The sequence below is a fragment of the Hyperolius riggenbachi genome, unplaced genomic scaffold (genome assembly GCF_040937935.1).
Source record: "Hyperolius riggenbachi isolate aHypRig1 unplaced genomic scaffold, aHypRig1.pri scaffold_186, whole genome shotgun sequence".
Lineage (NCBI taxonomy): Eukaryota > Metazoa > Chordata > Amphibia > Anura > Hyperoliidae > Hyperolius > Hyperolius riggenbachi.
Window position 1 is genome coordinate 69,021 of NW_027152397.1, and position 26,951 is coordinate 95,971.

General features: G+C 47.4%; 1 protein-coding gene across 3 annotated transcripts in view; it reads left to right on the top strand.

Annotated features, from left to right (window-relative positions):
• The window catches only part of LOC137543725 (cocaine esterase-like), a 229,253-nt gene that overhangs the window by 67,327 nt on the left and 134,975 nt on the right, over positions 1 to 26,951 (top strand). For all 3 annotated transcript variants that reach the window (XM_068264854.1, XM_068264856.1, XM_068264855.1), the window contains exons 4-5: positions 2,177 to 2,310; positions 5,772 to 5,925. In XM_068264854.1, coding sequence (XP_068120955.1) covers positions 2,177 to 2,310; positions 5,772 to 5,925 — 288 coding nt within the window. The remainder of the gene's footprint in view (positions 1 to 2,176; positions 2,311 to 5,771; positions 5,926 to 26,951) is intronic.

Here is a 26,951-nt window from a genome sequence, read left to right on the forward strand (position 1 = left end):
CGATTTTCTGGTGTATGCTGTCCACATTAGGATTTTCTGGTGACTGCTGCCCACATTAGGATTTTCTGGTGACTGCTGCCCACATTACGATTTTCAGGTGTCTGCTGCCCACATTACGATTTTCAGGTGTCTGCTGCCCACATTACGATTTTCAGGTGTCTGCTGCCCACATTACGATTTTCAGGTGTCTGCTGCCCATATTATGATTTTCTGGTGTCTGCTGCCCACATTACGATTTTCTGGTGTATGCTGTCCACATTAGGATTTTCTGGTGACTGCTGCCCACATTGCGATTTTCTGGTGTCTGCTGCCCACATTACGATTTTCTGGTGTATGCTGTCCACATTAGGATTTTCTGGTGACTGCTGCCCACATTAGGATTTTCTGGTGACTGCTGCCCACATAAAGATTTTCTGGTGACTGCTGCCCACATAAGGATTTTCTGGTGACTGCTGCCCACATTAGGATTTTCTGGTGTGTGCTGCCCACATTATGATATTCTGGTGACTGACTGCTGCCCACATTAGGATTTTCTGGTGACTGCTGCCCACATTACGATATTCTGGTGACTGCTGCCCACATTAGGATTTTCTGGTGACTGATGCCCACATTGCGATTTTCTGGTGACTGCTGCCCACATGGCGATTTTCTGGTGACTGCTGCCCACATGGCGATTTTCTGGTGACTGCTGCCCACTAGGCGATTTTCTGGTGACTGCTGCCCACATTATGATTTTCTAAAGGCCCACATTACGATTTTCTGGTGAACTCTGCCCACATTACGATTTTCTGGCCCACATTACGATTGTCTGGTAAAATGCTGCCCACTTTACAATTAATTTACAGTGAAACGCTGCCCCATTACGATTTATTTGGCACCTATGGGGGGGGGGGCCTCCAAATATTCGCAGGGGGGCCCAGTGATTTCTAGTTACGCCCCTGCACATACCTTCCTTGCGTTCCACCATGGATGCCCCTCGCTCTAGTGTCTGACGCTACTTCCTGTTTATACAGGAAATAGCGTCAGACAATGGAAAGGGGAGCATCCGCAGTGGAATGCAAGGAAGGTATGTGTATATGGCCGCTGCACAGATACTTATTTAAAGTGGATCCGAGATGAACTTTTACTCATTGCATAATTGTGTTCCTTTCCTATTGTTTATAGGGCATTCCGCAAGCCAAATACTTTTTTGTTTTTGTTTTAATGCTCTATTTCCCTATAAACTAAATAAACCACTCCCACAGATTTTCAGAGATCCAAGGTACTTTCAGACAGTAGCAAGGGCTCATGGGAGCCCAGTCTGGGCAGGAGGAGGGGGAGGTATTACTAGCCAGAGATTTCAGAGGCAGAGGGGAGGAGGGAGGAGGAGGGGGGATTAGTTTTCTTTGCTCAAGATGCAGATAAGCCTGCCTCTGTGTAATGTTTACAAACAACATGGCTGCTGTCATTGTATCACAGAAAGAACTATTCTTATTCTATTAAAGCTGTTTGCAGCCAGATTTGCTGTGTAAACTATCTAAACTTTAGCTAAGATATATAGACAAGTCACTTGTTATAATTAGTTTTTCATCTCGGATCCGCTTTAAGCTGGAGGGGAGTGCAGGGGGGGGGGGGGGGGGGGGGGTAGGCGTGGCCAAGTTCTACCCTCTATGCTGCAACCCATCCAGCCCCCCAAAATGGCCTTGAGCGTGCCACGGGGAGGGTAGTCAGAATTTCTGCGGGAGGCCCGGTGGGTCATAGTTACGCCCCTGTGAGGACCAACAGATTTTGAATACTATGGACATGTTGTGTAGGTGAACCCTAATACTACAATGAGGTGGTAAAATTCAGGGCTGTGGAGTAGGTACAAAAATTATCTGACTCCAACTCCGACTCCTCAGTTTAGGAAACCTCCGACTCTAGGTATCCAAAATTGCTCTGACTCTTCGACTCCGACTCCACAGCCCTTGCAGTGCTATGAAGTGGGTACAAAAATCATCCACTCATCACTCCGACTCCTGGTTTATGAAACTGACTCAACTCGAGTTACCCAAAAATTGCTCTGACTCTTAACACCTGAACTCTAACTCCACAGCCCTGGTAAAATGGGTCAGTGATTGGCCAATCAATAGTGAAAGCATGTACCAGGCTTTAGCTTCAAACTGCATTTCTTTAATGGCCCTTTTATTATGTGCAGGTGATGGTGTTCATCCATGGAGGTGGTTTGTCGATGGGCGGAGCCATGATGTTCCAGGGATCCGCATTGAGCGCCCATGAAAATGTTGTTACTGTCTCCATCCAGTACCGCCTGGGAATTCCGGGGTTCTACAGGTAACTCACATTTAGCAGGGAAGAAGCTACTAGAAATGATCATGTCAACAGCTACTTGCAGGTAGACACAATGTGGCCCCAGGGCAAAATTAATCAGGTGGGGCCTGCCTGCCCCCCAACAGCATCAAACGTTCACCTTCCCAGGGCCCCCGAGCCAGCTGTCACCCCCTCCTCAGTTTTACTGCTCTTTCCGGGGCCCCTGCACCATTTTTGTTAGCATAGCAACTATCCTGTCCGTGTGCCCTCATCTTCATCCTCACACTCGTTGCATGTCGTTATGTGAAACCATGCACCGAGTCATGGAGAAGAGGCAGCCAGTGGCGATGAAGACGGGAAGCAAGGACTAATGGTGCAGTGTGCCGGGACAGGTGAGTATGCCGAAAATTTGCAGGGTCCCTGGGTAGCACAATTCAGGGGGAGACCTGGGGGGCCTGGGACAAGTGCCTGTATGGTAGCACTGGCCCTGACCGTTGATTCATAGACCAATTGCATAATATTTATGACTTCTTAAGTGATTCAACACTTACATAACTATCAGATCTGTCAAATTAAGCTCGAAGAGTAGACATCTTCACAAACAATTGACTTCCTGTACAGGAATTGGATCCTTTCCAGGGGGGGGGTTGGGGGAGGGGCATAAGGGTCAGGGAGGGGACTTGCTGCAATCCACGATTTCTGCATTATCTAGTATGATGTATGTACAGAAAGATGAATGTTGGGGGTGAGACCATATACAACTGTTTTGGAGCTTCCTGATGCTTCCCATAGTGCATTGCAGCTCTCCAGTGCCCCTAGTGGTGTGCCAGGGTCCCACTTCCTGATGCTCCTCATAGTGCATTGCAGCTCTCCAGTGCCCCTAGTGGTGTGTCAGGATCCCACCATTCTGATGCTACTCATAGTATATCACAGCTCTCCAGAGCCCCTAGTGGTGTGCCAGGGTCCCACTTCCTGATGCTCCTCATAGTGCATTGCAGCTCTCCAGTGCCCCTAGTGGTGTGTCAGGGTACCACCATCCTGGTGCTCCTCATAGTGCATCCAAGCTCTCCAGTGCCCCTAGTGGTGTGTGCCAAGGTCCCAGCTTCCTGGTGCTCCTCATATTGCACCCCAGCTCTCCATTGCCCCTAGTGATCTGTGCCAGGATCCCACCATCCTGGTGCTCATCATAGTGCATTGCAGCTCTCCATTGCCCCTAGACTAGTTGTTTCCTCTAGATATTTCCCCCATTTTTTTCAATGCTCTATGTAATGCCCCCACTTTGAAGCTGTACTAAGAAAAGCACTACAGTCTGTCATCAATGTTGAGTTTAGAAGGCAAACTTTTGGCCAGAGTTTGGAAGGGAAGTTTGCTGTTCCTTCCATAGCAAGACTTCTGGTGCCCAGTGTCAAGAACCGCAAGGGCCGATCCTTGATTTGGTCAATCGCTCAGAGTCAGAAACTCGGTCTCGCTGTCACTTTGCGCATAGATGCCCATATGTGGATTTGTAATCTATGAACCGACTAGCCGAGAGCAGTGTCCTGACTCCAAAGGATTCACCGCACACATACAATTCAAATGCTTGCCACCACGTGCGAGTCAGCACACGACTGTAAATATATTTTAACACACTGAGAACACTAACTTAACCCTTAGCTGTATGCAGGAATCTGTGCCAGATCTGTCTATCTGTGCTTGATTCAAGCATATGGGTTGTAAATGCAAAATACTATAGAATACAAGGTAACGTTTTCGGAGGAGTAAGTACAATTGTGTATGTTCAGGAACAGGTCATAAGCGTAAATTTAAAAAAAAAATGTTTTAATAACAAAATTGCATTACACAAATTTACATACACTAATTAACATATACACACAAAAGGTAATAACTGTGAAAGATTTACTTAGCCAAAATGCAGTCTGTGTGGGAATATTTCCTCAAAATTACGATATTTACAATACCTCTGGGTCAATCCTAACACCTGGTCTGTGAGCAATGTAGTAAACAAGGATCCTTATCTTACCCCATTTAGATGGACTGTTTGTATTAAGGCATCTTAATGATGTATTTATGCTTGAAAAAAAATATCAGTTTTCCCTTTTGATGTTGCATGTATATAAGCTGTCTGTACCGCCAGCCTGCAAACTAACAGGATGTAAAACTGATGAAGGCTTGTTTATTCTTATTCATTTGTAGTTAGCCAATAAATGGTATCATCTGTAACGATTGTGGAACTTTCTCCATGATCAGCGCACAACGCGTGCGCTGACACGGCGGAAATCCTCCACAAGCGTGTAATTGCAGGCACCCAGCAAAAGGTGCTACGCACCTGTAGAGGGAAATTCCTGTCGGCAGATGGCGCTGGGGAGTGCAGAGGAACCAATCCTCTGTACCTCCACAAATGCCAGACAGGAATTGTACGAAGCGCAGAACGCAATCGCAAGAGAGGCGATTGCGAATGAGAACGAGTAAAGGGACAGGTTGTATGTGTGTGCGCCAATCCAGTCGCCAACCCGCGACCGTGCACACACAACAGCAGATATGAAATAGGAACGCGATCGCGAGAGGTGCGATCGCCAGACGTGACACAAGGCTACAGCAAGGCGGAGCACGAAAATAGCAAAGGCACAGCAAATCATACAATGAGGAGATACGGAAAATAACAAACGCTAGCTAACCGCAAACACTGCACTCATTCGCAACAGTGCACGCGGTTATGCGCGGTCTCCACGTGATAAGCACAATAAAGACAAGCACGCCTAACTAACCATCAACAGACAAACATGAAACAGAGGACGCGAACGCTTGCTTAACGGTTACCTCACCGAGCCTCCAGCAAGCGTCCATAGCAGACAAGACAGACACATGAAAACAGGGACAAGCGAGAGATAGGATCTACAGCACTAGCGAGAAGCGAGAGCGATCCAGGTACAGAGTAGCAGAACAGAAGGATCCACAGCGCTAGCGAAAAGTGGCTAGCGCGATCCCAGGAGACAGAACAGAAGGATCCGCAGCGCTAGCGAAAAGTGGCTAGCGCGATCCCAGGAGACAGAACAGAAGAGATAGCTGGTAGCAACCGCTGCACCAGCTATACTCCAAGAACAGAGATCAGAACCATTTCCTGTCCACCACCGCTGGGACAGGACAACAGCAACAGAACAAACAAACAGATAAACAATCCTAACTGCACTTAGGGAATCTGCCTAGCACAGTTTCCAGGAATTACTCTAAGCTGATCTTCAAACCAAGAGCATAGCTGACACTCTCCAGAGTGTTTCACAGGAAGACTCCTTATGAACAGCGAAGCATTGTGGGAAAGACATAGTACTTATAGTACACGCCTCCAATGAATGTGGCCAGGCAATTTGCATGACAACGTATGCAAATTCCTCTGCAAGCACAAGCTGCAAAACTGACAGAAGCTCTTCTTTCCAGAGTCCTATTATAAGCCTGCTCATGTGATCTCTGTTGTGGTCTTCATTCCTCAGCACTGGAGACAGCCGAGCCCCCGGGAACTACGGATTCCTTGATCAAGTGGAAGCTCTGCATTGGGTTCAAAAGAACATTAAGGCTTTTGGGGGTGACCCTAACTTGGTCACCATATTTGGGCATTCCGCTGGAGGCCTCAGTGTTTCCGCTCTGGTGAGTTATAGCTTTTTCTGAATAATTCTTCCTTGTCACCAGGAAATGTTTTAGTGATGACGCTGTAATACACAGATCTTTTCTAGCAAGCTGTAAGTTTGAGTCTGGAACTGTATTTTTAGAAACTTAGAGTGTTTTTTTTTTGTTTTTTTGAACATGCATTCATTGCATCACTGATATTGCATCAGAAAGGGAATATGATGCTGTACCTTTATTTATTGTATTTATAAAGCGCCAACATATTACGCAGCGCTGAACATTAATATTAAGTTACAGACAATATTTAGGGGTGACATACAGCAAAATGACGATACCTGAATACAAGAAAGACCAGATCACGCAGCACAGTATTAGTACAAGGTAATGCTTAGTCACTGGAGGGGAGCATGGAGATCACACAGCACAGTATGAGTACAAGGTAATGCTTAGTCACTGGAGGGGTGCATGGAGATCACACAGCACAGTATGAGTACAAGGTAATGCTTAGTCACTGGAGGGGAGCATGGAGATCACACAGCACAGTATGAGTACAAGGTAATGCTTAGTCAGTCACTGGATGGAGCATGGAGATCACACAGCACAGTATGAGTACAAGGTAATGCTTAGTCACTGGAGGGGTGCATGGAGATCACACAGCACAGTATGAGTACAAGGTAATGCTTAGTCACTGGAGGGGTGCATGGAGATCACACAGCACAGTATGAGTACAAGGTAATGCTTAGTCACTGGAGGGGTGCATGGAGATCACACAGCACAGTATGAGTACAAGGTAATGCTTAGTCACTGGATGGAGCATGGAGATCACACAGCACAGTATGAGTACAAGGTAATGCTTAGTCACTGGATGGAGCATGGAGATCACACAGCACAGTATGAGTACAAGGTAATGCTTAGTCACTGGATGGAGCATGGAGATCACACAGCACAGTATGAGTACAAGGTAATGCTTAGTCACTGGATGGGATCATGGAGATCACACAGCACAGTATGAGTACAAGGTAATGCTTAGTCACTGGATGGAGCATGGAGGTCACGCAGCACAGTATGAGTACAGGGTAATGCAGGGGTCTCAAACTCAATTTACCTGGGGGCCGCAGGAGACAAAGTCAGAATGAGGCTGGGCCGCATAAGGGATTTCACAAAAAAAAGTCCTCAAATGTCATTATTAACAGTTTTAATTATTTCTTCTGAACATGAAGTGTCCTACCTTATAGTTTGCTTCAGTGCTCCCATTACAAGTAATCTGCAGTGTCCTCACCGCAAAACAAGGCCTGCAGAGCCCCCAAATCCCCTGGGGGGCAATCCGCCGGCATTTCCTGGAAGGGGCAAAGCTTTCAGCTTCAGCTCTGCCCCTCCTGACATCAATCGCGGCGGATCGCCGCCTCTCCCCGCCCCTCTCATTCTCCCTTCACAGAGAGGGGCGGGGAGAGGCGGCGATCCGTGGGGCGATTGACGTCAGGAGGGGCAGAGCTACAGCTGGAAGCTCTGCCCCTCAGCGCAGTCGTGGATGTTTGCCCGGGGGATTTGGGGGCTCTGCAGCCCTCGTTTAGTGGCGGGGATGCAGCGGATTACTTGGGAGCACTGAAGCGAACTATAAGGTAAAATAGTTCGCTTCCGTGTCTCTTTTGCTTTTGCTGGCGCGGGCCACAAAATATTGTACCGAGGGCCGCAAATGGCCCGCGGGCCGCGAGTTTGAGACCCCTGGGGTAATGCTTAGTCAGTCACTGGATGGAGCATGGAGATTAGGCAAGTTAGGTTCACTCAGATGCATAGCATGGGTGTACAGTAATAGAGGTGCAAGATCAGGTTGGACACAAAAGGAGGAGGACCCTGCCCAGAGGCTTACAATCTAAAGGGAGAGGTAGGGACACGAGAGGTAGGGGACCAGAGTTCAGCTGTGGGTTTAGAGCACTTGTGAGGGGTAGTAGGCCAGAGTGAAAAGGTGAGTTTTGAGGGCTTTCTTGAAGATGTTGAAGCTGCCCTAATGGGTGGAGGTAGGGCGTTCCATAGTGTTGGAGCAGCTCTTGAGAAGTCCTGGAGGCGTGCATGGGACTGGGTGATGCACACCTATTGCTTACAATATATTGCTGTCAATCTCTTCATTGGCTGCCAATTAACCCGAGGATCCATTTTAAACGTAACCCTAACCTACAAAGCTCTCCACGATCTCTCTCCCCATTCATGTCCTCACTAGTTTCCACATACCACTCCAACCACAATCTCCATTCTATACACGACCAGGGGTGTTGCTAGGATCCTAAAAGATTCGGGTCACCCATTGACACTGGGTGGGAGGGGGTGGAATATGGGTGTGGCCATGCAGGAAGTGGGCGTGGCCACGGGTGGGACCAAATTACATGAACTTAACAGTGGTGTAACCTAATAAAAATGGGCCTCCTGTGAGGATCCGCTCGGCTGCCTGCGCAGGCCTCTGGAAGAGAGACCTTTTGTCAGTTTTGCAGCTTGCTGCTGAGGAATTTGCATACGTTTGTCATGCAGATTGCCTAGCCACAGCCTTTGTAGGCTTGCACTATAAATACCATGTGATATCACAGACCTGGGCTGGTCATAAGGGTTAGTCCTGTGTAACACGCCTGGAGTATCAGCCTTGCTCATTGTTTGAAGATTAGTTTAGAGTAATTCCTGGGACTGCACTCGGCAGGTTTCCCTAGTGCAGTTAGGATTGCATATCTGTTTTGTTTGTCTGATGCGATTGTCCTGTCCCAGCGGTGGTCGACAGGAGATCGTTCTGATCTTTGTTCTTGGAGTATAGCTGGAGCAGCGGTTGCTACCAGCTATCTCATCTGCCTGTCTAGCTTGGATAGCACTTGCCTTGCGCTAGAGCTGTGGGTCCTTCTGATCTGTCTTGCCTGGATCGCACTCGCCTTGCGCTAGTGCTTTGGATCCTTCTGTTCTGTCTTCCTGGATCGCACTAGCCTCTTGCGCTTGTGCTGTGGATCCTATCTCTCACTTATTCCTGTTTTCGTGTATCTGTCTTGTCTGCTACGAACGCTTGCTGGAGGCTCGGTGAGGTAACCGTTAAGCAAGCGCTCGCGTCCTCTGTTTCATGTTTGACTGTCGGTGGTTAGTTAGGCGTGCTTGTCTCTGTTGTGCTTAACACGCGGAGACCGCGCATAAACACGTGCACTGTTGCTAATGAGTGCGGTGTTCGCGTTTAGTTAGCGTTTGTTATTTTCCTTATCTTCTCATTGTATGATTTGCTGTGCCTTTGCTACTCTCATGCTCTGCCTTGCTGTAGCCTTGTGTCACCTCTGGCAATCGCCTCTGCCGCGATTGCGTTCCTACTTCATATCTGCTGTTGTGTATGCATCGTCACGGGTTGGTGACTAGTTTGGTGCACACACATACAATCTGTCCCTTTGCTCAATCTCATTCGCAATCGCTTCTCAGGCGATTGCGTTCTCACTCGGTTTCCTTTTGTTGTGTGTCCGCCGTCGCAGGGTGGCGGCTAGATTGGTGGACATACATACATTCCCCCTCTGTGCTTATTCAGTCTTGTGTCGCTGTTAGCAATCGCCATCTCTGGCGATTGCCTTCTCACCTGTTCTTCATGGTTGTGTGTTCATCGTCGCAGGGTGGCGACTAGATTGGTGAACACACATACCCTCTGTCACTTTGATCTCTCTCTTTCAGGGCTATCTTGCCCTGCGTTTCTTCCCTTCGTGCAATTCCTGTCTTGCGTCTGTGGCAGGGCAGAGGAGCTGTTCCTCTGCACTCCACAGCTCCTCCTGCCGACAGGAATTTCCCTCTACAGGTGCGTTGCACCTTTTGCTGGGTTCCCTCAAATTACACACTTGTGGAGGATTTCCGCAGTGTCAGCGCACGTCTTGTGCGCTGATCACGGAGAGACATCCACAATCGTTACACCTGCCCAGCAAAATGTTGGATGGAGACCCCTATCCTTTAGATAGTTTATCAGTATAGGCATAGAGTAAAGATGCCTACACACATTCAAGTTTGACTGGTCGATCACTGACCAATTTGACCACCTCCATGCAGTAGAGGGCCAGACTCTGAACAGAGCTGAGATCTCATAATACCTAGAAGTAGTAATGCTGGGCATACACGGGTCGACAGGCCCTTATCAATCGAGCCGCTGATGGCTCGATTGATTATTTCCAATGTGTCCGATCATGCGGCGGATCATTTCCGCACTCGATCCTCGGGGACGGAAAATGGAAGACAAACAAAAGGAAGATAAGAAATGCCCTCGGGGATGAGCGGGAATCGATCCGGGCGCCCACGGGGATGAGCGGGGACGTGGCGGGAGTCGATCCGGTGGGTAATCGAGCCGCCTGGTCGACTTGTGTATGCCCAGCATAAGATTGGCTGCTCAAAATTGTATGTATGTAGGCTTTACAGCTTACACTGTAATTACTGGAGGAGGGAGGGATCAGCACACAAACAATACAGCTGGTTTACAATCAGTAAAGGCACAGAGTAACAGCTGCTAACATACATACTGGAGGTAGCAGTGATCAGCACACTCTGCAGCTAGTTTACTATCAGTACAGGCACAGAGTAACAGCTTCTACTGTACATACTGGAGGCAGCAGAGATCAGCACACACTGCAGCTAGTTTACTGTCAGTACAGGCCCAGAGTCACAGCTTATATTGTGCATACTGGAGGTAGAGATTAGCACACACTGCAGCTAGTTTTGTATCAGTACAGGCCCAGAGTCACAGCTTATACTGTATATACTGGGGTAGAAGGGGTCAGCACAAACTGCAGCTAATTTACCATCAATACAGGCACAGAGTAACAACTTATACCGTACATACTGGAGGTAGCAGAGATCAGAACATACTGCAGCTAGTTTACTGTCAGTACAGGCATAGAGTAACTGCTTATAATGTACATACAAGGGGTAGAAATGAACAACACACGGGGGGTAGAAATGAACAGCACACACTACAGCGAGTTTACAATCAGTTTAAGTACAGAGTAACAGCTAATACTGTACATACTGGAGGCAGCAGAGAACGGCAAACACTGCAGCAAGTTTACTAACAGTATAATCAGAATAACAGCTTACACTGTATATAGTCAAGGTAGCAGGGATCAGCCTTCACTTCAGCTAGTTTACTATCAGTACAGGTACAAAGAAACAGCTTATACTGCACATAATAGAGGTAGCAGAGATAAGCACACGCTGTAGCTAGTTTACTATCAGTACAGGCACAGAGTAACAGCTTATAGCAACAGAGTAACACACACACAAAGAATGGGGCATGGACACACACACAGGATGGGGGCATGGACTCAGACACAGACACACACACACACACAGGATGGGGCATGGACACACACATACACACACACAGGATGGGGCATGGACACACACACACACACACACACACACACACACACACACACACACACACAGGATGGGGCATGGACACACACACACACACACAGGATGGGGCATGGTCACACACACACACACACACACACACACACACACACACACAGGATGGGGCATGGACACACACACACACACACACGCACACACACACACAGGATGGGGCATGGACACACACACACAAACACACACACAGGATGGGGCATGGACAACACACAAACACACACACAGGATGGGGCATGGACAACACACACACACACAGAGGATGGGTGTAATGGTTAGTAACCTGACAGCTGCCGTGTATAGCAGTACCACCGCAGCTGCTTATGATTCTCTGCCTGCCAGTCTCCCCGAGGACGGGTATGAGGAGTACTCGTTTGTCGGCTGCGGTGGACGGGGGGTCCACCGCGGCCATCACAGGATCCCTGCCTGCTCGGTTCTCCGCATCCCGGGCGTCTACTACGCCAGGGACGCGTGTCTCTGCTGTGCTCAGGGGGACATTAACGCGTGCGCGCGCTCGCAGTCAGGATCTTTATGCGGGGAAAAGGTGCGTCAGCTGACCTGCCAGTCGGCTGACGTCAAAGGAGTCCTTTGGCTGCTCGGATTGGATGAATGGTGTGGGCGTGGCCGAGGGGTCTCCTCCGCTTCTTAAGCCTCTGGGAATCATTTGCAAACTGTCTGCTGTTGCGAATACTTCGTGTGAGCACTCAGACCTAGAGAGGTTCCTGTGGATGATAGATGTGTATGCAGTGTTTGCAATATACATCTATCTATAGTTAGCTATATTATTATTGTATTTTTTGTGTATGACTCTGGCTAGTTCTGACATATCTAACGCTTAGTGATTCTGTACCTCTGCCTATCTGATCCTGTTGCCGACTCTGCCTGAAATACATTCTGTCTCTGTCTTACGATTCTGTACCTGCTGTCTGTCTGTTGCTGAACCGATCTGTCTGACCTCTCTATACTCACCAGCCCTTGTCCCTGGTGAGAAGTGCTGTACTGATAGTGCCCACCAGCTCCTCTGGTGAGGTTTAGTTAACTCTATCAGTAATTACTGTTGCACCAATCACTACACTCTGTGCATTAAAGTGGTTACTTACCTGTTATACATCAGTACATATATACCAGTATTATTAGTGATTCTGCAGATCACCATATAATCCGGTATTGTAATGGATTGCGGAGATGCCGCCGCGCGGTCTGACAGCGGGGCGGCTGTTTCCACGTTCAGACCGGCGGTTTCCGCACAGCAGCGTGTGTCTGGTGTGTCTGAGCCTAGTAGAGCACACAGATGGAGAGCGGAGGCAGGACCTTTATGCCAATAGGAGAGTGATCAGCTGATCAGGACGATCAGCTGATCCCAGCGTAGTAGGTGATTGGCTAAGTGGGGCTGGGCGGCGCTGAGGAGCGCTGCTCTATATATACTTCTTGCCTGTCAGTTGCTGGTTGTCTGCCGTTGTGAATTCTTACGTGTGAGCACTCAGACCAGTCAGATCCCACAGTGTGTTAGAACCAGGAGGACCTGGGAATTCACACTTAGCCAGAATACATTTGTGTTATATGTTAGACCAGTTCCAGGGTGTTGAGACCACAGCCCTCACACCCAAGCTTAGGGATACTGTGTCATTGCTGTGTTATACAGGGTGTTGTGACCAAGGACCTCACACCCAAGCTTAGGGATACTGTGTCATTGCTGTGTTATACAGGGTGTTGTGACCAAGGACCTCACACCCAAGCTTAGGGATACTGTGTCATTGCTGTGTTATACTTTAGACCAGTTCCAGGGTGTTGTGACCAAGGACCTCACACCCAAGCTTAGGGACTCTGTGTCATTACTGTGTTATACTCTAGACTAGTTCCCGGGTGTCGAGATCAAGCAGCTCACACCCCAGTCTAGGACTCTGTTATATTTATATGTTATGACTATTTGCTTTGTCGACCTTTCTCTTGCTTTCTGATTCGGTACCTCTGCATATCTGTCTACCTGTTGCCAGACCCTGCCTGTACCCGGTTACCGAATCAGTCTTCTGTCTCTGTAGCTCATCTGCTCGTGTGTTGCCAACCTGGCCTGCCCGACTATCCTAGCTGTCACTCTCCCTGAGTGCTCAGTCTATCAGTAATAGCAGTGACACCATTCCATCAGGTGTCAGCTGCAACCAGGACTCCCGCTCCTCAGAGAGTCTGGCCTGTTAGCAGCCAGTGGCCCTTCCTCTGGCTGCAGTACAGTTCACCATCTAATACTGTTACCCCTGGTTACCAGGTCCTCACTATCAAGAGATAGTCTCTGCACTGCCCAGGGCTGCCTGCCCCTCAGGTGGCTCTTGGCCAAGTCTCTTACATCTCCCGCTCCTCGGGAGATAGCCTCCAGTTCATCAAATACATTCACTCATTAGGTGTCCAGAGGTTAGTCATACTTGTATTATTGGTGATTCTGCAGATCATCCATAATCGAGTATACATCTGTATTGTTGATGATTCTGCAGATCATCAACAATCAGATTCTCTCTGTGTGCTGACACCGATCGTTACAGGTATATATCTGATTTATTGGTGATACTGCAGATCACTTCATAATCAGAAGTCTGTTCTTGTTGACACCAATCGTTACAGAACAGCAGACCAAAATGTCTATGGAGGCACTTTGCGGTCAAGTTGAGCTGTTAACCACGGCCGTTAACGGTCTTACCAACACGGTTAACGCTCAGCAGACACAGATCAACCAGTTATCTGAGGTGGTGCGGACCCTTCAGAATACTAACGCAACTGTGCCATCCCCTGTGGTTTTGGAGCCTAGAATTCCTCTTCCTGAGAGGTTCTCGGGGCATAGGTCAGATTTTCAGAATTTTAGGAATCGTTGCCTTTCCTACTTTGAGTTTCTGACCCTGATGCAGTAGGACGTAACTCAGAGGGTCACCTTCATTAAAACTCTGTTATCTGGGGTCTCACAGACGTGGGCCTACAGCCTCCCCACAGGGCATAAAGCCTAAAGTTCAGTTCAGGAATTCTTTAAAACAATGGCTGTTATATATGACGATCCAGATTTAGCAGTGACACTGACCGCTAAAAAGGAAGCTAAAAACACTCAGGCAAGGGCATAACACGATAGAGACATACGCCGCTGGGTTTAGATGGTGGGCTGTCTGGGCAAGATGGGGTCAGTTTGCTTTACTGGACTGTTTTTTGACAGGGTTGTCTGATGCAGTGGCAGATTTCATGCTGAGTCACCCCGAGCCTAAAACTATTGACGACGCCATCTCATTGGCAGTTAAGATAGATCGCCGGGTCCGTTATCAAAGACAGACCCGGGGCCGACTATCTGGGAGATCTACCCCTGCTGCCCTCTCCTCATTTTCTCCGTCTCTTCCCCGGGATGAGCCGATGCAGATCGGACATTCTAAATTGTCGGAGATTGACGGAAGGTCTTTGTTTGCATTGTGCAGAGAAGGGTCATGTGGTACAGAATTGCTGCAAGAAGGCAGAAAACTCTGCCGCCTAGGTGTAGCTAGAGGTACTACCCTAGGCGAGCCTGTCTTACCTCTAAAAGAAAATCGGCTGCTTCTGCCGTGCTCTATTACCTGGGAGAATCGTGTCTTACCGACCCAGGCATTCATAGACTCGGGCTCAGCAGCCAATTTCATTGACATTGATTTTGCTATGAAATTAGGAATTCCCATTGTCCCCTTAGACAGACAGGTTTTTGTAACTGCAGTGGACGATTCTCCACTTCAGGGGAAACAACCTCTTTCACAGACTACTGTATTGTTATGTCAAGTGGGGGTGCTTCATAAAGAGCACATTCAGTTCTTTGTACTCAAAATGGCTACTTCCACAGTGATCCTTGGTATGCCATGGCTGCAGCAACACTCCCCATTGACTGGAGTTCAGGTCAGCTATTGAGCTGGTCGTCTCACTGTCATCATCATTGTCTGGAGAAAGTTGCTGTTTGCGCCACCAAGGTTCAAATGGAAGGATTGCCTGCAGCTTATAATGACTTCGTGGACGTCTTTTGTCCCAAAGCCGCAGATAAACTTTCGCCACACAGAAGTTTTGACTGCGTTATTGAGTTGAGGTCAGGTTGTATGCCCCCTAGAGGCCATCTGTATAACTTGTTTGCTTCAGAGAAACTTGCTATGCAGGAGTATATAAAGGAAAATTTGGCTAAAGGGTTCATCCGTCCTTCACAGTCTCCGGCCGGAGCAGGTCTCTTTTTTGTGCAAAAGGACGGTGGATTTCGGCAGTGTATAGATTACAGAGCTTTAAACAAGATTACTGTAAAGAATCGTTATCTACTCCCTTTGATGATCTATTCTCCCAGATCACCAATGCCAGTATCTTCTCTAAGCTTGATCTCAGAGGGGCATACAACCTGGTTCGCATAAGGGAGGGTGACGAATGGAAGACGGCATTCAACACGCCCGACGGGCACTACGAGTATCTGGTTATGCCCTTCGGGTTGTGTAACGCTCCAGCCGTCTTCCAGTAGTTAATTAATGAGGTCTTCCGGGAGGTTTTTGGATGGTTCGTCCTCGTTTATTTGGACGACATCCTTATTTTCTCATCCAGTTTAGCTGAACACCGGGAACATGTGAAGTATGTGTTAAGAAAACTAAGACAGAACTCCCTGTATGCTAAACTGGAGAAGTGCCTGTTCGAGGTTACTGAGGTCCCCTTTCTAGGTTATGTTATTTCCACCACTGGTCTCTCCATGGACCCCAGTAAGGTCTCTGCCGTACTGGAGTGGCCACAACCTCTGGGGTTGAAAGCAATTCAGAGGTCCCTTGGCTTCGCCAACTACTATAGGAAGTTCATTTAAAGGATTTTCTTCTGTGGTGTTACCTCTCACAGAACTAACCAAGAAGGGGGCAGACACTCACAACTGGTCAGCCGAAGCTCATGCTGCTTTTGCAACTTTGAAGAAATTGTTCTGTTCCGCTCCCATTCTGCGGCATGTCGATGTCAGTTTGCCATTTATCGTTGAAGTGGATACATCAGAAGTAGGGGTTGGGGCTGTACTGTCTCAACACTCAGGGCTTCAGGGCAGATTGCATCCATGCGCCTTTTTCTCTCGGTAATTCTCTCCGGCCGAGAAAAATTACGATATTGGGAACCGCGAGCTTCTGGCTGTCAAACTCTCATTTGAAGAATGGCGCCATTGGCTCGAAGGTGCAGAACATACGATCACGGTCTATACGGACCACAAGAATTTAGAATATATCGAGGGGGCCAAGAGACTCAGTCCTCGACAGGCCCGGTGGTCCTTGTTTTTCTCGAGGTTCAGATTTATTATTACTTACAAACCTGGAAGTAAAAACATCAAGGCAGACGCTTTGTCAAGATGTTTTGAGCCGGAGACAGTACAGCCACCAGCCCCTGAGAGCATTCTATCTGCAAAAATTGTCATAGCAGCCACTAATACCTGGGAAGATTGGATGTCTAATTTAGGCCCTTATCAGCTGGATGTTCCAGAGGGAAAACCAGATGGGGTGCTGTTCGTCCCTCTGCATTTTCGGTTACAGATTTTACAGCTTTTCCATGCACATGCAGGGCATCCTGGAGTGGCTAGAACCCAGGACTTGCTCACTAGATGTGTGTGGTGGCCATCCCTGGTAACTAATTGTAAAGAGTTTGTCAGGGATTGTTCGGTCTGTGCTAGGAACAAACCTTTCAGGCAGGCTCCCGTGGGCACACTTCAGTGCTTACCTGTGCCTGAACAACTATGGACCCATCTGTCCATGCATTTTGTAGGCGAACTTCCTAGGTCAGAGGGCAAGACTGTCATCTGGGTGGTAGTAGACAGATTCAGCAAGATGGCCCACTTTATCCCACTGGACGGACTCCCCTCAGCCTAAGAATTGGCGGATCTCTTCATCCACCACATCTTTAGACTGCATGGGATACCAGAAGATGTGGTGTCAGATAGGGGGGTCCAGTTCGTGTCTATGTTTTGGAGGGCATTTTGTCATCATCTGGGAATGAATTTGTCATTTTCCTCTGGCTACCACCCACAGACCAGCGGGCAAACCGAAACAGTCAATCAGTCACTCGAGCAGTTCCTCAGGTGCTATGTGGCTGATGCTCAACTAGAATGGGCAAAATTCCTGCCATATGTGGAATTTGCGCATAATAATCTCAAAAGTGCTTTTTCTGGATTCTCCCCCTTTCAGGTGGTCTCGGGGAGATCTCCTAAGTTCTCTCCGTTACCTGTGGTGTCCTCTTCTCTTCCTGCCATGGAAGATTGGCAGAAGTCTTTACGGGACATCTGGGTTATGGTGAGGAGAAATTTGGAGAAGGCCTTTGCGATTCAGAAAAGACATACGGATAAAAGGCGGTCTGCGGAGTGAGAATTTGTTCCTGGGGATATGGTGTGGGTTTCTACAGGACACTTGGCAGTGAAACAACCTTCAGTCAAGCTAGGCCCTAGGTTTATAGGGCCATAGCCGGTATCCCAGAATGTGTCTCTTTTGAAGCCTGCAGTACATGTGGATTCCTCTTCCCCCCCCCCCCCCCCCTTGTGGTGATTGATGGGGAACCCGAGTATGAGAGCAGATTTTGGATTCTCGTCGGGTGCGCAATTCCATTCAGTATCTGGTGCACTGGAAGGGGTATGGGCCGGAGGAGAGATCTTGGGTACCAGCTTACCGCATGCATGCGGAGGAGTTGAAGCAAAGGTTTCATGAATTTCATCCTGAGAAACCGTGTGGTACGTGTCCGAAGTCCACGCCTCAAGGGGGGGTGTACTGTAATGGTTAGTGACCTGACAGCTGCGGTGGATAGCAGTACCACCGCAGCTGCTTATGATTCTCTGCCTGCCAGTCTCCCCACTCCTCGGGCATCTAGCACACCAAGGACGGGTATGAGGAGTACTCGTTTGTCGGCTGCGGTGGACACGGGGTCCACCGCGGCCATCACAGGATCCCTGCCTGCTCGGTTCTCCGCGTCCCGGGCGTCTAGTACGCCAGGGACGCATGTCTCTGCTGTGCTCAGGGGGACATTAGCGTCAGGATCTTTATGCGGGGAGAAGGCGCGTCAGCTGACCTGCCGGTCGGCTGACGTCAGAGGAGTCCTTCGACTGCTCAGATTGGCTGAATGGTGTGGGCGTGGCCAAGGAGTCTCCTCCACTTCTTAAAGAGAACCTGTACTGAGTAAAATAATTTACAATAAACACATGAGGTAACTTCAAATGAACATTACATAGTTACCTTGCCATCAGTTCCTCTCAGAAGCTCACAATTTTCTTCTTACAGTGATCCCTTCTAGTGTGTAAGGTTTGGCATCCTTCTGCTTTCCTGTGCAGTAGAGCATTGTACCATCTTGGCCATCAGCGAAAGCAGAGAGTTTTGAATCAGGATGATACCATTTATTGGCTTAAAAGAAAAGAGTAAGCTTTCTGCTAAATTGCTAATAAGCCTTCTTCAGACTTTGTTCCTGTACACTGTCAATATGTTAGAGCACACCACCATATGTACATTCAGCATTCAAAAAGATGCATAGATTTTTCAGCAAATATAAATTAATGTCATTTAGATGCTTTAAAGTGAAGCTGAACTCTTGCACAGGACAGAAGGAAAACAGAGAAATGTACCATGTATGTTACATAGTTACATAGTTATTTTGGTTGAAAAAAGACATACGTCCATCGAGTTCAACCAGTACAAAGTACAACTCCAGCCTGCTCCCTCACATATCCCTGTTGATCCAGAGGAAGGCGAAAAAACCCTTACAAGGCATGGTCCAATTAGCCCCAAAAGGGAAAAATTCCTTCCCGACTCCAGATGGCAATCAGATAAAATCCCTGGATCAACATCATTAGGCATTACCTAGTAATTGTAGCCATGGATGTCATTCAACGCAAGGAAAGCATCTAAGCCCCCTTTAAATGCAGGTATAGAGTCCGCCACAACGACCTCCTGTGGCAATGCATTCCACATCTTAATCACTCTTACTGTAAAGAACCCTTTCCTAAATAAATGGCTAAAACGTTTTTCCTCCATGCGCAGATCATGTCCTCTAGTCCTTTGAGAAGGCCTAGGTACAAAAAGCTAATCCGCCAAGCTATCATATTGCCCTCTGATGTATTTATACATGTTAATTAGATCTCCTCTAAGGCGTCTTTTCTCTAGACTAAATAAACCCAGTTTATCTAACCTTTCTTGGTAAGCGAGACCTTCCATCCCACGTATCAATTTTGTTGCTCGTCTCTGCACCTGCTCTAAAACTGCAATATCTTTTTTGTAATGTGGTGCCCAGAACTGAATTCCATATTCCAGATGTGGCCTTACTAGAGAGTTAAACAGGGGCAATATTATGCTCGCATCTCGAGTTTTTATTTCCCTTTTAATGCATCCCAAAATTTTGTTAGCTTTAGCTGCAGCGGCTTGGCATTGAGTACGATTATTTAACTTGTTGTCGATGAGTACTCCTAAGTCCTTCTCCAAGTTTGATGTCCCCAACTGTCTCCCATTTATTTTGTATGGTGCTAGACCATTGGTACGACCAAAATGCATGACTTTACATTTTTCAACATTGAATTTCATCTGCTATTTATGTGCCCATATAGCCATCCTATCCAGATCCTGTTGCAATATGACACTATCTTCCTGAGAATTGATGATTCTGCACAATTTTGTATCATCTGCAAAAATAGCAACATTGCTCACTACTGCATCTACTAGGTCATTAATAAATAAATTGAAGAGCACTGGACCCAGTACAGACCCCTGTGGGACCCCACTGCTAACAGTCTCCCATTTTGAGTACGATCCATTGACCACAACTCTTTATTTTCTGTCCATTAGCCAGTTCCCTATCCAAGCACACAGACTCTTCCCCAGTCCTTGCATCCTCAACTTTTGCACCAGACTTTTGTGGGGAACAGTGTCGAAGGCCTTAGCAATGTCCAAGTATATCACATCTACAGCATTCCCAATATCCATATTAGCATTCACTACCTCATAAAAGCTGAGCATGTTAGTCAAACAGGACCTTTCTTTAGTAAACCCATGTTGATGCTGAGAAATAAGATTATTTTCTACTATGAAGTCATGTATAGTATCTCTTAGTAACCCCTCAAATAGTTTGCATACAACTGATGTTAAGCTTACAGGTCTATAATTTCCTGGATCTGATTTTTTGCCCTTCTTAAATAATGGGAAAACGTGGGCTGTACGCCAATCCACTGGGACTCTGCCAGTTGAAAGAGAGTCACAAAAGATAAGATAAAGAGGTTTATCTATAACTGAACTTAATTCCCTTAGGACCCGAGGATGCATGCCATCCGGGCCAGGTGCCTTGTCTATTTTTAATTTATTTAGTCTTGCCTTTACTTCTTCCTGCGTTAAGTATTTAATGTTATAGTTAGAAGATTGAGACTCTTCTGCCTCTGTAATTTGCAACAGTGCTGTTTCCTTTGTGAAGACAGAAGCAAAGAAAGCATTTAATAACTCTGCCTTACCTTGGTCATCCACCATTGAGTTCCCACCCTCATCCTTTAGGAGTCCTATACAGTCAACCTTTCCTTTTTTAGAGTTGATGTACTTGTAAAACTTTTTTGGGTTAGATTTGATATCCCTAGCGATTTGATTTTCAGCTTCGATCTTTGCCAGCCTAATTTCTTTTTTACAATTTTTATTGCACTCCTTATAATTGCTGAGTGCAGCCTCGGTCCCCTCCTGTTTTAGGACCTTCTAGGCATTCTTTTTCCTCTTCATTTTATCTTTAACCTTTCTATTCATCCATAGAGGCCTTTTTTTTATTCCTAGACATTTTGTTTCCATATGGGATATACATACTACAATATTGATTGAGAATACGTTTAAAAGCTTGCCATTTCCCTTCAGTGTCCTCCCCTTGTAGTACATTATCCCAGTTCACCAAACTTAGTGCCTGCCTAATTTGATTGAACTTTGCTTTTCTAAAATTCATAGTTTTAGTGGTCCCGCTGCCCCGTGGCCTATCAGTCACCAGATCAAACGTTATCATGTTGTGATCACTATTTCCCAAATGTTCTTGAACCTGCACATTTGATACATTATCTGGTCTATTCGAAATGATCAGATCCAGTAACGCATTCCCCCTAGTTGGTTCCGTTACCATTTGAGTCAAGTAATTGTCCTGTAGTGCTGCCAGAAATCTGCTGCTTTTACCAGAATGGGTAGCCTCAATACTCCAGTCAATGTCTGGAAAGTTGAAGTCGCCCATAACTATTACCTCATTTTTACTTGCAGCTTTTTCAATTTGCTGTAGTAATCGCAGTTCTGCAGCTTCATTAATGAGGTGGTCTGTAACATACCCCAATAAGCAATTGGCAACTTTTATTTCCACCATGAATATTTACCAAAACGGACTCCACATCTTCACAATCTTCCTCCATCTCATCGTTGAGGACAGCTGTAAAAGAATTCTTAACAAAGAGACAAACCCCTCCACCTTTTTTCCCTGTTCTATCCCTCCTAAACACATTGTATCCTTTTAAATTAGCTATCCAGTCATGGCTTTCATCCATCCATGTCTCGGTTATTCCCACAATGTCATAGCCTTTGTCATTCAGAATGAACTCTAGTTCGTCTATTTTATTTGCAAGGCTCCGAGCATTGGTTATCATGCACTTTATATTTTTACCACCACATTTACCAATTTTGTTTACCTGAAATGGGCTACTTGAAGTTTTACCAACCTCCTTAATCTTTACACTGTCCCCACCCCCCTCTCCACCCCCCATAATGTTAGGCTCCCACTGTCTTTTTACCTTATCTTGTCTACATATTGAGACTTTATCCTCCCGCCTCCCTCCAGATCCTAGTTTAAAATCTCCTCCAACCGTTTAGCCATCTTCTCCCCCAATGCAGCTGCACCCTCCCCATTAAGGTGCAGCCCATCCCTGCTGTAGAACCTGTAGCTGACTGCAAAGTCTGCCCAGTTCTCCAGGAACCCAAACCCTTCCTTCCTACACCAATTTCTCAGCCACTTATTTAACTCCCTAAGCTCCCTCTGTCTCTCAGATGTAGCACGTGGCACTGGCAGTATTTCAGAGAACACCACCTTGGAGGTCCTTGCTTTAAGTTTATCTCAAAGTACCTGAAAATCATTTTTGAGGACCTTCCATCTCCCACTAACTTTGTCATTGGTGCCAATGTGTACCATGACAGCCGGGTCTTCCCCAGCCCCACCCAATAATCTGTCAATTCTTTCCGCTACATGCCGAACCCGAGCACCCGGGAGGCAACAGACTGTACGGCATTCACGGTTTCTTCGACAGATTACCCTGTCTGTGCGCCTAATAATTGAATCCCCTACCACCAGTACCTGTCTAGCCTTAGCTGCACTCCTATTCCCTTTCTCTTTGCAGCAGTCTGCCCCTTGGTTGCTAAGGAGCACATCCTGCTGCAGCATTGCTACTCCAGAATCATCCTCCCCAATATTACGCAAACAAGCATACTTATTAGTGAGGGACAACTCGGGACTAGCCTCCCTGCCACTTTTTCCCCTACCCCTTCTAACTGTGACCCAACTAGCGGCTACCTCTGCTTCTTGCTCCGGCTTTACTCCACCCACCTCATCTTCAAGGGTTCCATCCAGTGTCTGGATCGTGAGATCCAAGCTCATCTCCATGTTGTGTATGCGTCTCAGTGTTGCGAGATACTTATTTAGCTCTGCGTCATCCGCCTCTAACTGAGCAACACGCACACATCCAGGGCAACAGTAAACACCCTCAATCCGCTGATCAAGGCATGCATACATGCTGCAGGATGTACACTGTACTGCATTGTCCAACATGATGACTATTGTGTGGGGAAAAATTATTTAAAGTAAACTATGGTGGTAAGAGATGAAACTGGAGAGTGAGTGAAGTTCGGGAGTGAGTGCAGCTGGGGTGGAAGAGGGGGAGGGGTGAAGGAGGGGAGGAGGGGCAGTGAGTAAAGTTGGGGTGGAGGCACAAAGTTGTGGTGGAGGAGGGGGAGTGAGTAAAGTTGGGGTGGATGGGAGGAGGGGGAGTGAGTGAAGCTGGGGTGGAGTCCTCAAAACTTAAAGACTACACCACAACACCACAACGTGTTAGCACATTCTAACCAATGCAAAAAAACGCAATATTGGTTGAAGGTTTTTTTTGTTTTGTTTTTTTTAGACCTTACCTGCTTCCTCTCACCTCTCTCTTTGTGCCTGTGTTGTAACGCCTGTTTTTAACGCCTATGCCACTTGTGACGAAGCCACTTAGTGAGCAAGCCACAGACTGAGCAAGCTCAGTACTGAGTCCTGAAGCTGTCTAAATACCTCCCCCTATCTAATTGTCTGCCTGCTGCAAACAAGAGAGAAAAAAAATGTACTTTTAAAACGAACACTTGCTGTTAGATATCTGAGGAATCGCTATGCACAAGCCCCAGATATCAAAGGAGCAACACACACTTTACAAACAACAGCAATATAATATAATCAGAGCTCACAGTTTCCCAGCAGTGAAGTAAAAACAGCCCTCCACCAAGAGGTATTAAGAGAGCCTGTCTAATTCCCCCTCATCTGTGTCTAATCACAAGTTGTAATTTGATCTGTACCCTGTGTCACCTGACCGCCACAATATCTAAGCTCATTTGAAAGCACAGGATGTTAAAAATATGTCTGATCCCATAAAAGCAGGAAGTAGACACACTGCAGATTTATTGCAGGATTTGTATCAGCTGTAACAAAGAAATGTTTTTATTGAAAGGTTAAGTTGTTGCGTATCTTTTAGAGCAGAGAGGAAGTTCTGAGTTCAGGTCCACTCTAATTACAACAGAACATCCAAAGTGGGTCTTGAAAGGATATTTGCTACTTACCTGTTCTCTGTTTTAGATGTTTGTGACCCCGACTGCAGCCAGTCACACAGAGGACAAAGAAGCAGCGCATGCTCTGGCCTCTCACGCTCCCTGCCACCTGTTTGTGACCCCGACTGCAGCCAGCCACACAGAGGACAAAGAAGCAGCGCATGCTCTGGCCTCTCACGCTCCCTGCCACCTGTTTGTGGCTCTGACTGCAGCCAGTCACACAGAGGACAAAGGAGCAGTGCATGCTCTGGCCACTCGCGCTCCCTGTCACCTGTCTGTGGCTCCGACTGCAGCCAGTCACACAGAGGACAAAGAAGCAGCGCATGCTCTGGCCACTCGCGCTCCCTGTCACCTGTTTGTGGCTCCGACTGCAGCCAGTCGCACAGAGGACAAAGAAGCAGCGCATGTTTCTGGTCACTCGCGCTCCCTGTCACCTGTCTGTGGCTCTGACTGCAGCCAGTCGCACAGAGGACAAAGAAGCAGCGCATGCTCTGGCCACTCGCGCTCCCTGTCACCTGTCTGTGGCTATGACTGCAGCCAGTCTCACAGAGGACAAAGAAGCAGCGCATGCTCTGGCCACTCGCGCTCCCTGTCACCTGTCTGTGGCTCTGACTGCAGCCAGTCGCACAGAGGACAAAGAAGCAGCGCATGCTCTGGCCACTCGCGCTCCCTGTCACCTGTCTGTCGCTATGACTGCAGCCAGTCGCACAGAGGACAAAGAAGCAGCACATGCTCTGGCCACTCGCACTCCCTGCCACCTGTCTGTTGCTCTGACTGCAGCCAGTCGCACAGAGGACAAAGAAGCAGCGCATGCTCTGGCCACTCACGCTCCCTGTCACCTGTATGTGGCTCTGACTGCAGCCAGTCGCACAGAGGACAAAGAAGCAGCGCATGCTCTGGCCACTCGCGCTCCCTGTCACCTGTCTGTGGCTCTGACTGCAGCCAGTCTCACAGAGGACAAAGAAGCAGCGCATGCTCTGGCCACTCGCGCTCCCTGTCACCTGTCTGTGGCTCTGACTGCAGCCAGTCGCACAGAGGACAAGGAAGCAGCGCATGCTCTGGCCACTCGCACTCCCTGTAATTTCTCACTCCTGCCCATGGCCGGCACAGTGTTATGCATTCTTGACAAGTACCGGTCATACATCAGCGTCATTTCTCAAGTATGCATTCCCAGAACAGTATCGGCTGCTTTGCACATTCGGGCTAGAGATGGCCCGAACCTCCGATTTTAGGTTTGCGAACCTCCGCAAATGTTCGCGAACCGCCATAGACTTCAATGGGGAGGCGAACTTGAAATATTAGAAAAAATTATGCTGGCCAGAAAAGTGATGGAAAATATGTTTCAAGGCACCCAACACCTGGAGGGAGACATGGTTGACTGGAATAGATGTCAAAAGTCCCGGAAAAAAATTAGTTTTCACACAAAGCAGTGTTTTAAGGGCAGAAATCGCATTCCATGCTAAATTGCAGGCCTACACTACTGCATGTGTATACATCAATCAGGGAGTGCAATTCTCCCTCCTCCCTTTCTCCGGAGGAGGATCTTGTCTTCCAGGGATTTGTAGGATGTCAAAACCAAGCTCACATACATTGGCCAGGAATCGAACCCAGGTCAACTGCTTGGAAGGCAGCTATCCTCACCACTATACCACCAACACTACAGGCTGAAGCCAGCCTAGCTGGCCTGGGAAGGATGAAAAGCTAGGTGGCCATGCAACCATTCCTGCTAACCTAAAGCTTACTTGTGTCCTACAACACCTAGGCTTAAAGAGACACTGAAGTGAAAACAAATATATGATATAATGAATTGGTTGTGTACTATGAATAATTACTAGAAGATTAGCAGCAAAGAAAATATTCTCATATTTTTATTTTCAGGTATATAGTGTGTTTTCTAACATTGCATCATTCTATAATATGTGCAGATTACACAACACTCAGCATTCAAAATGATTCTTTCAGAGCAGTCTGTGAACTAATGACCTCTCCTCTGGCAGATAAAAAGAAAACTGTTCACTTATAGTTGAGATAATAAAAGTCAGAAGACAGCCCTCTCCGCCACTTTGAAAGTTGTAGAGATCAATGGCTTTTTTGCATAGAGATAACAACTGGAGTTTCTTATCTCTTCCTGTACTGGAAACAATTACACTGATGTATCTGATCTTAATGTTTTATTTCTTAGCTGTGCTACACATACAAATCATAATATCATAATTTTTTTTTCGCTTCAGTGTCTCTTTAAGACTTTACCAAATCCAATGCTCCAATATGGGGAAGCTTCTCTGTTTGGTGTTTTTTTTTTTTTTTTTTTTTAATTTAGTGTCCCAGTTCACTCATCTCTTCAACTACAAGAAAGGCCCAGGAGTAGTCTTAGCTACCGTAATATCTATGTTACGGCAGGGCCCTTATTACACTTTCTCTTACAGGGCTATGGAAACCGTTTTGCCCATGCGATAAAGCGAGGTACAAAAATGAAATCATGCCTAGCAGAGGATGGGTTCGATCTATCAACCTTTAGATCAGGGGTCTCAAACTCGCGGCCCGCGGGCCATTTGCGGCCCTCGATACAATATTTTGTGGCCCTCGCCGGCAAAAGCTTCCTTATAGTTTGCTTCAGTGCTCCCAAGTAATCCGCCGCATTCCCGCCACTAAACGAGGGCTGCAGAGCCCCCAAATTGACCGGGGGGCAATGCGCCGGCATTTCCTGGAAGGGGCAAAGCTTTCAGCATCAGCTCTGCCCCTCCTGATGTCAATCGCCGCCTCTCCCCGCCCCTCTCTGTGAAGGAAGAGTGAGAGGGGCGGGCAGAGGCGGCGATGCGCCGCGATTGTGAAATCCCTTATGCG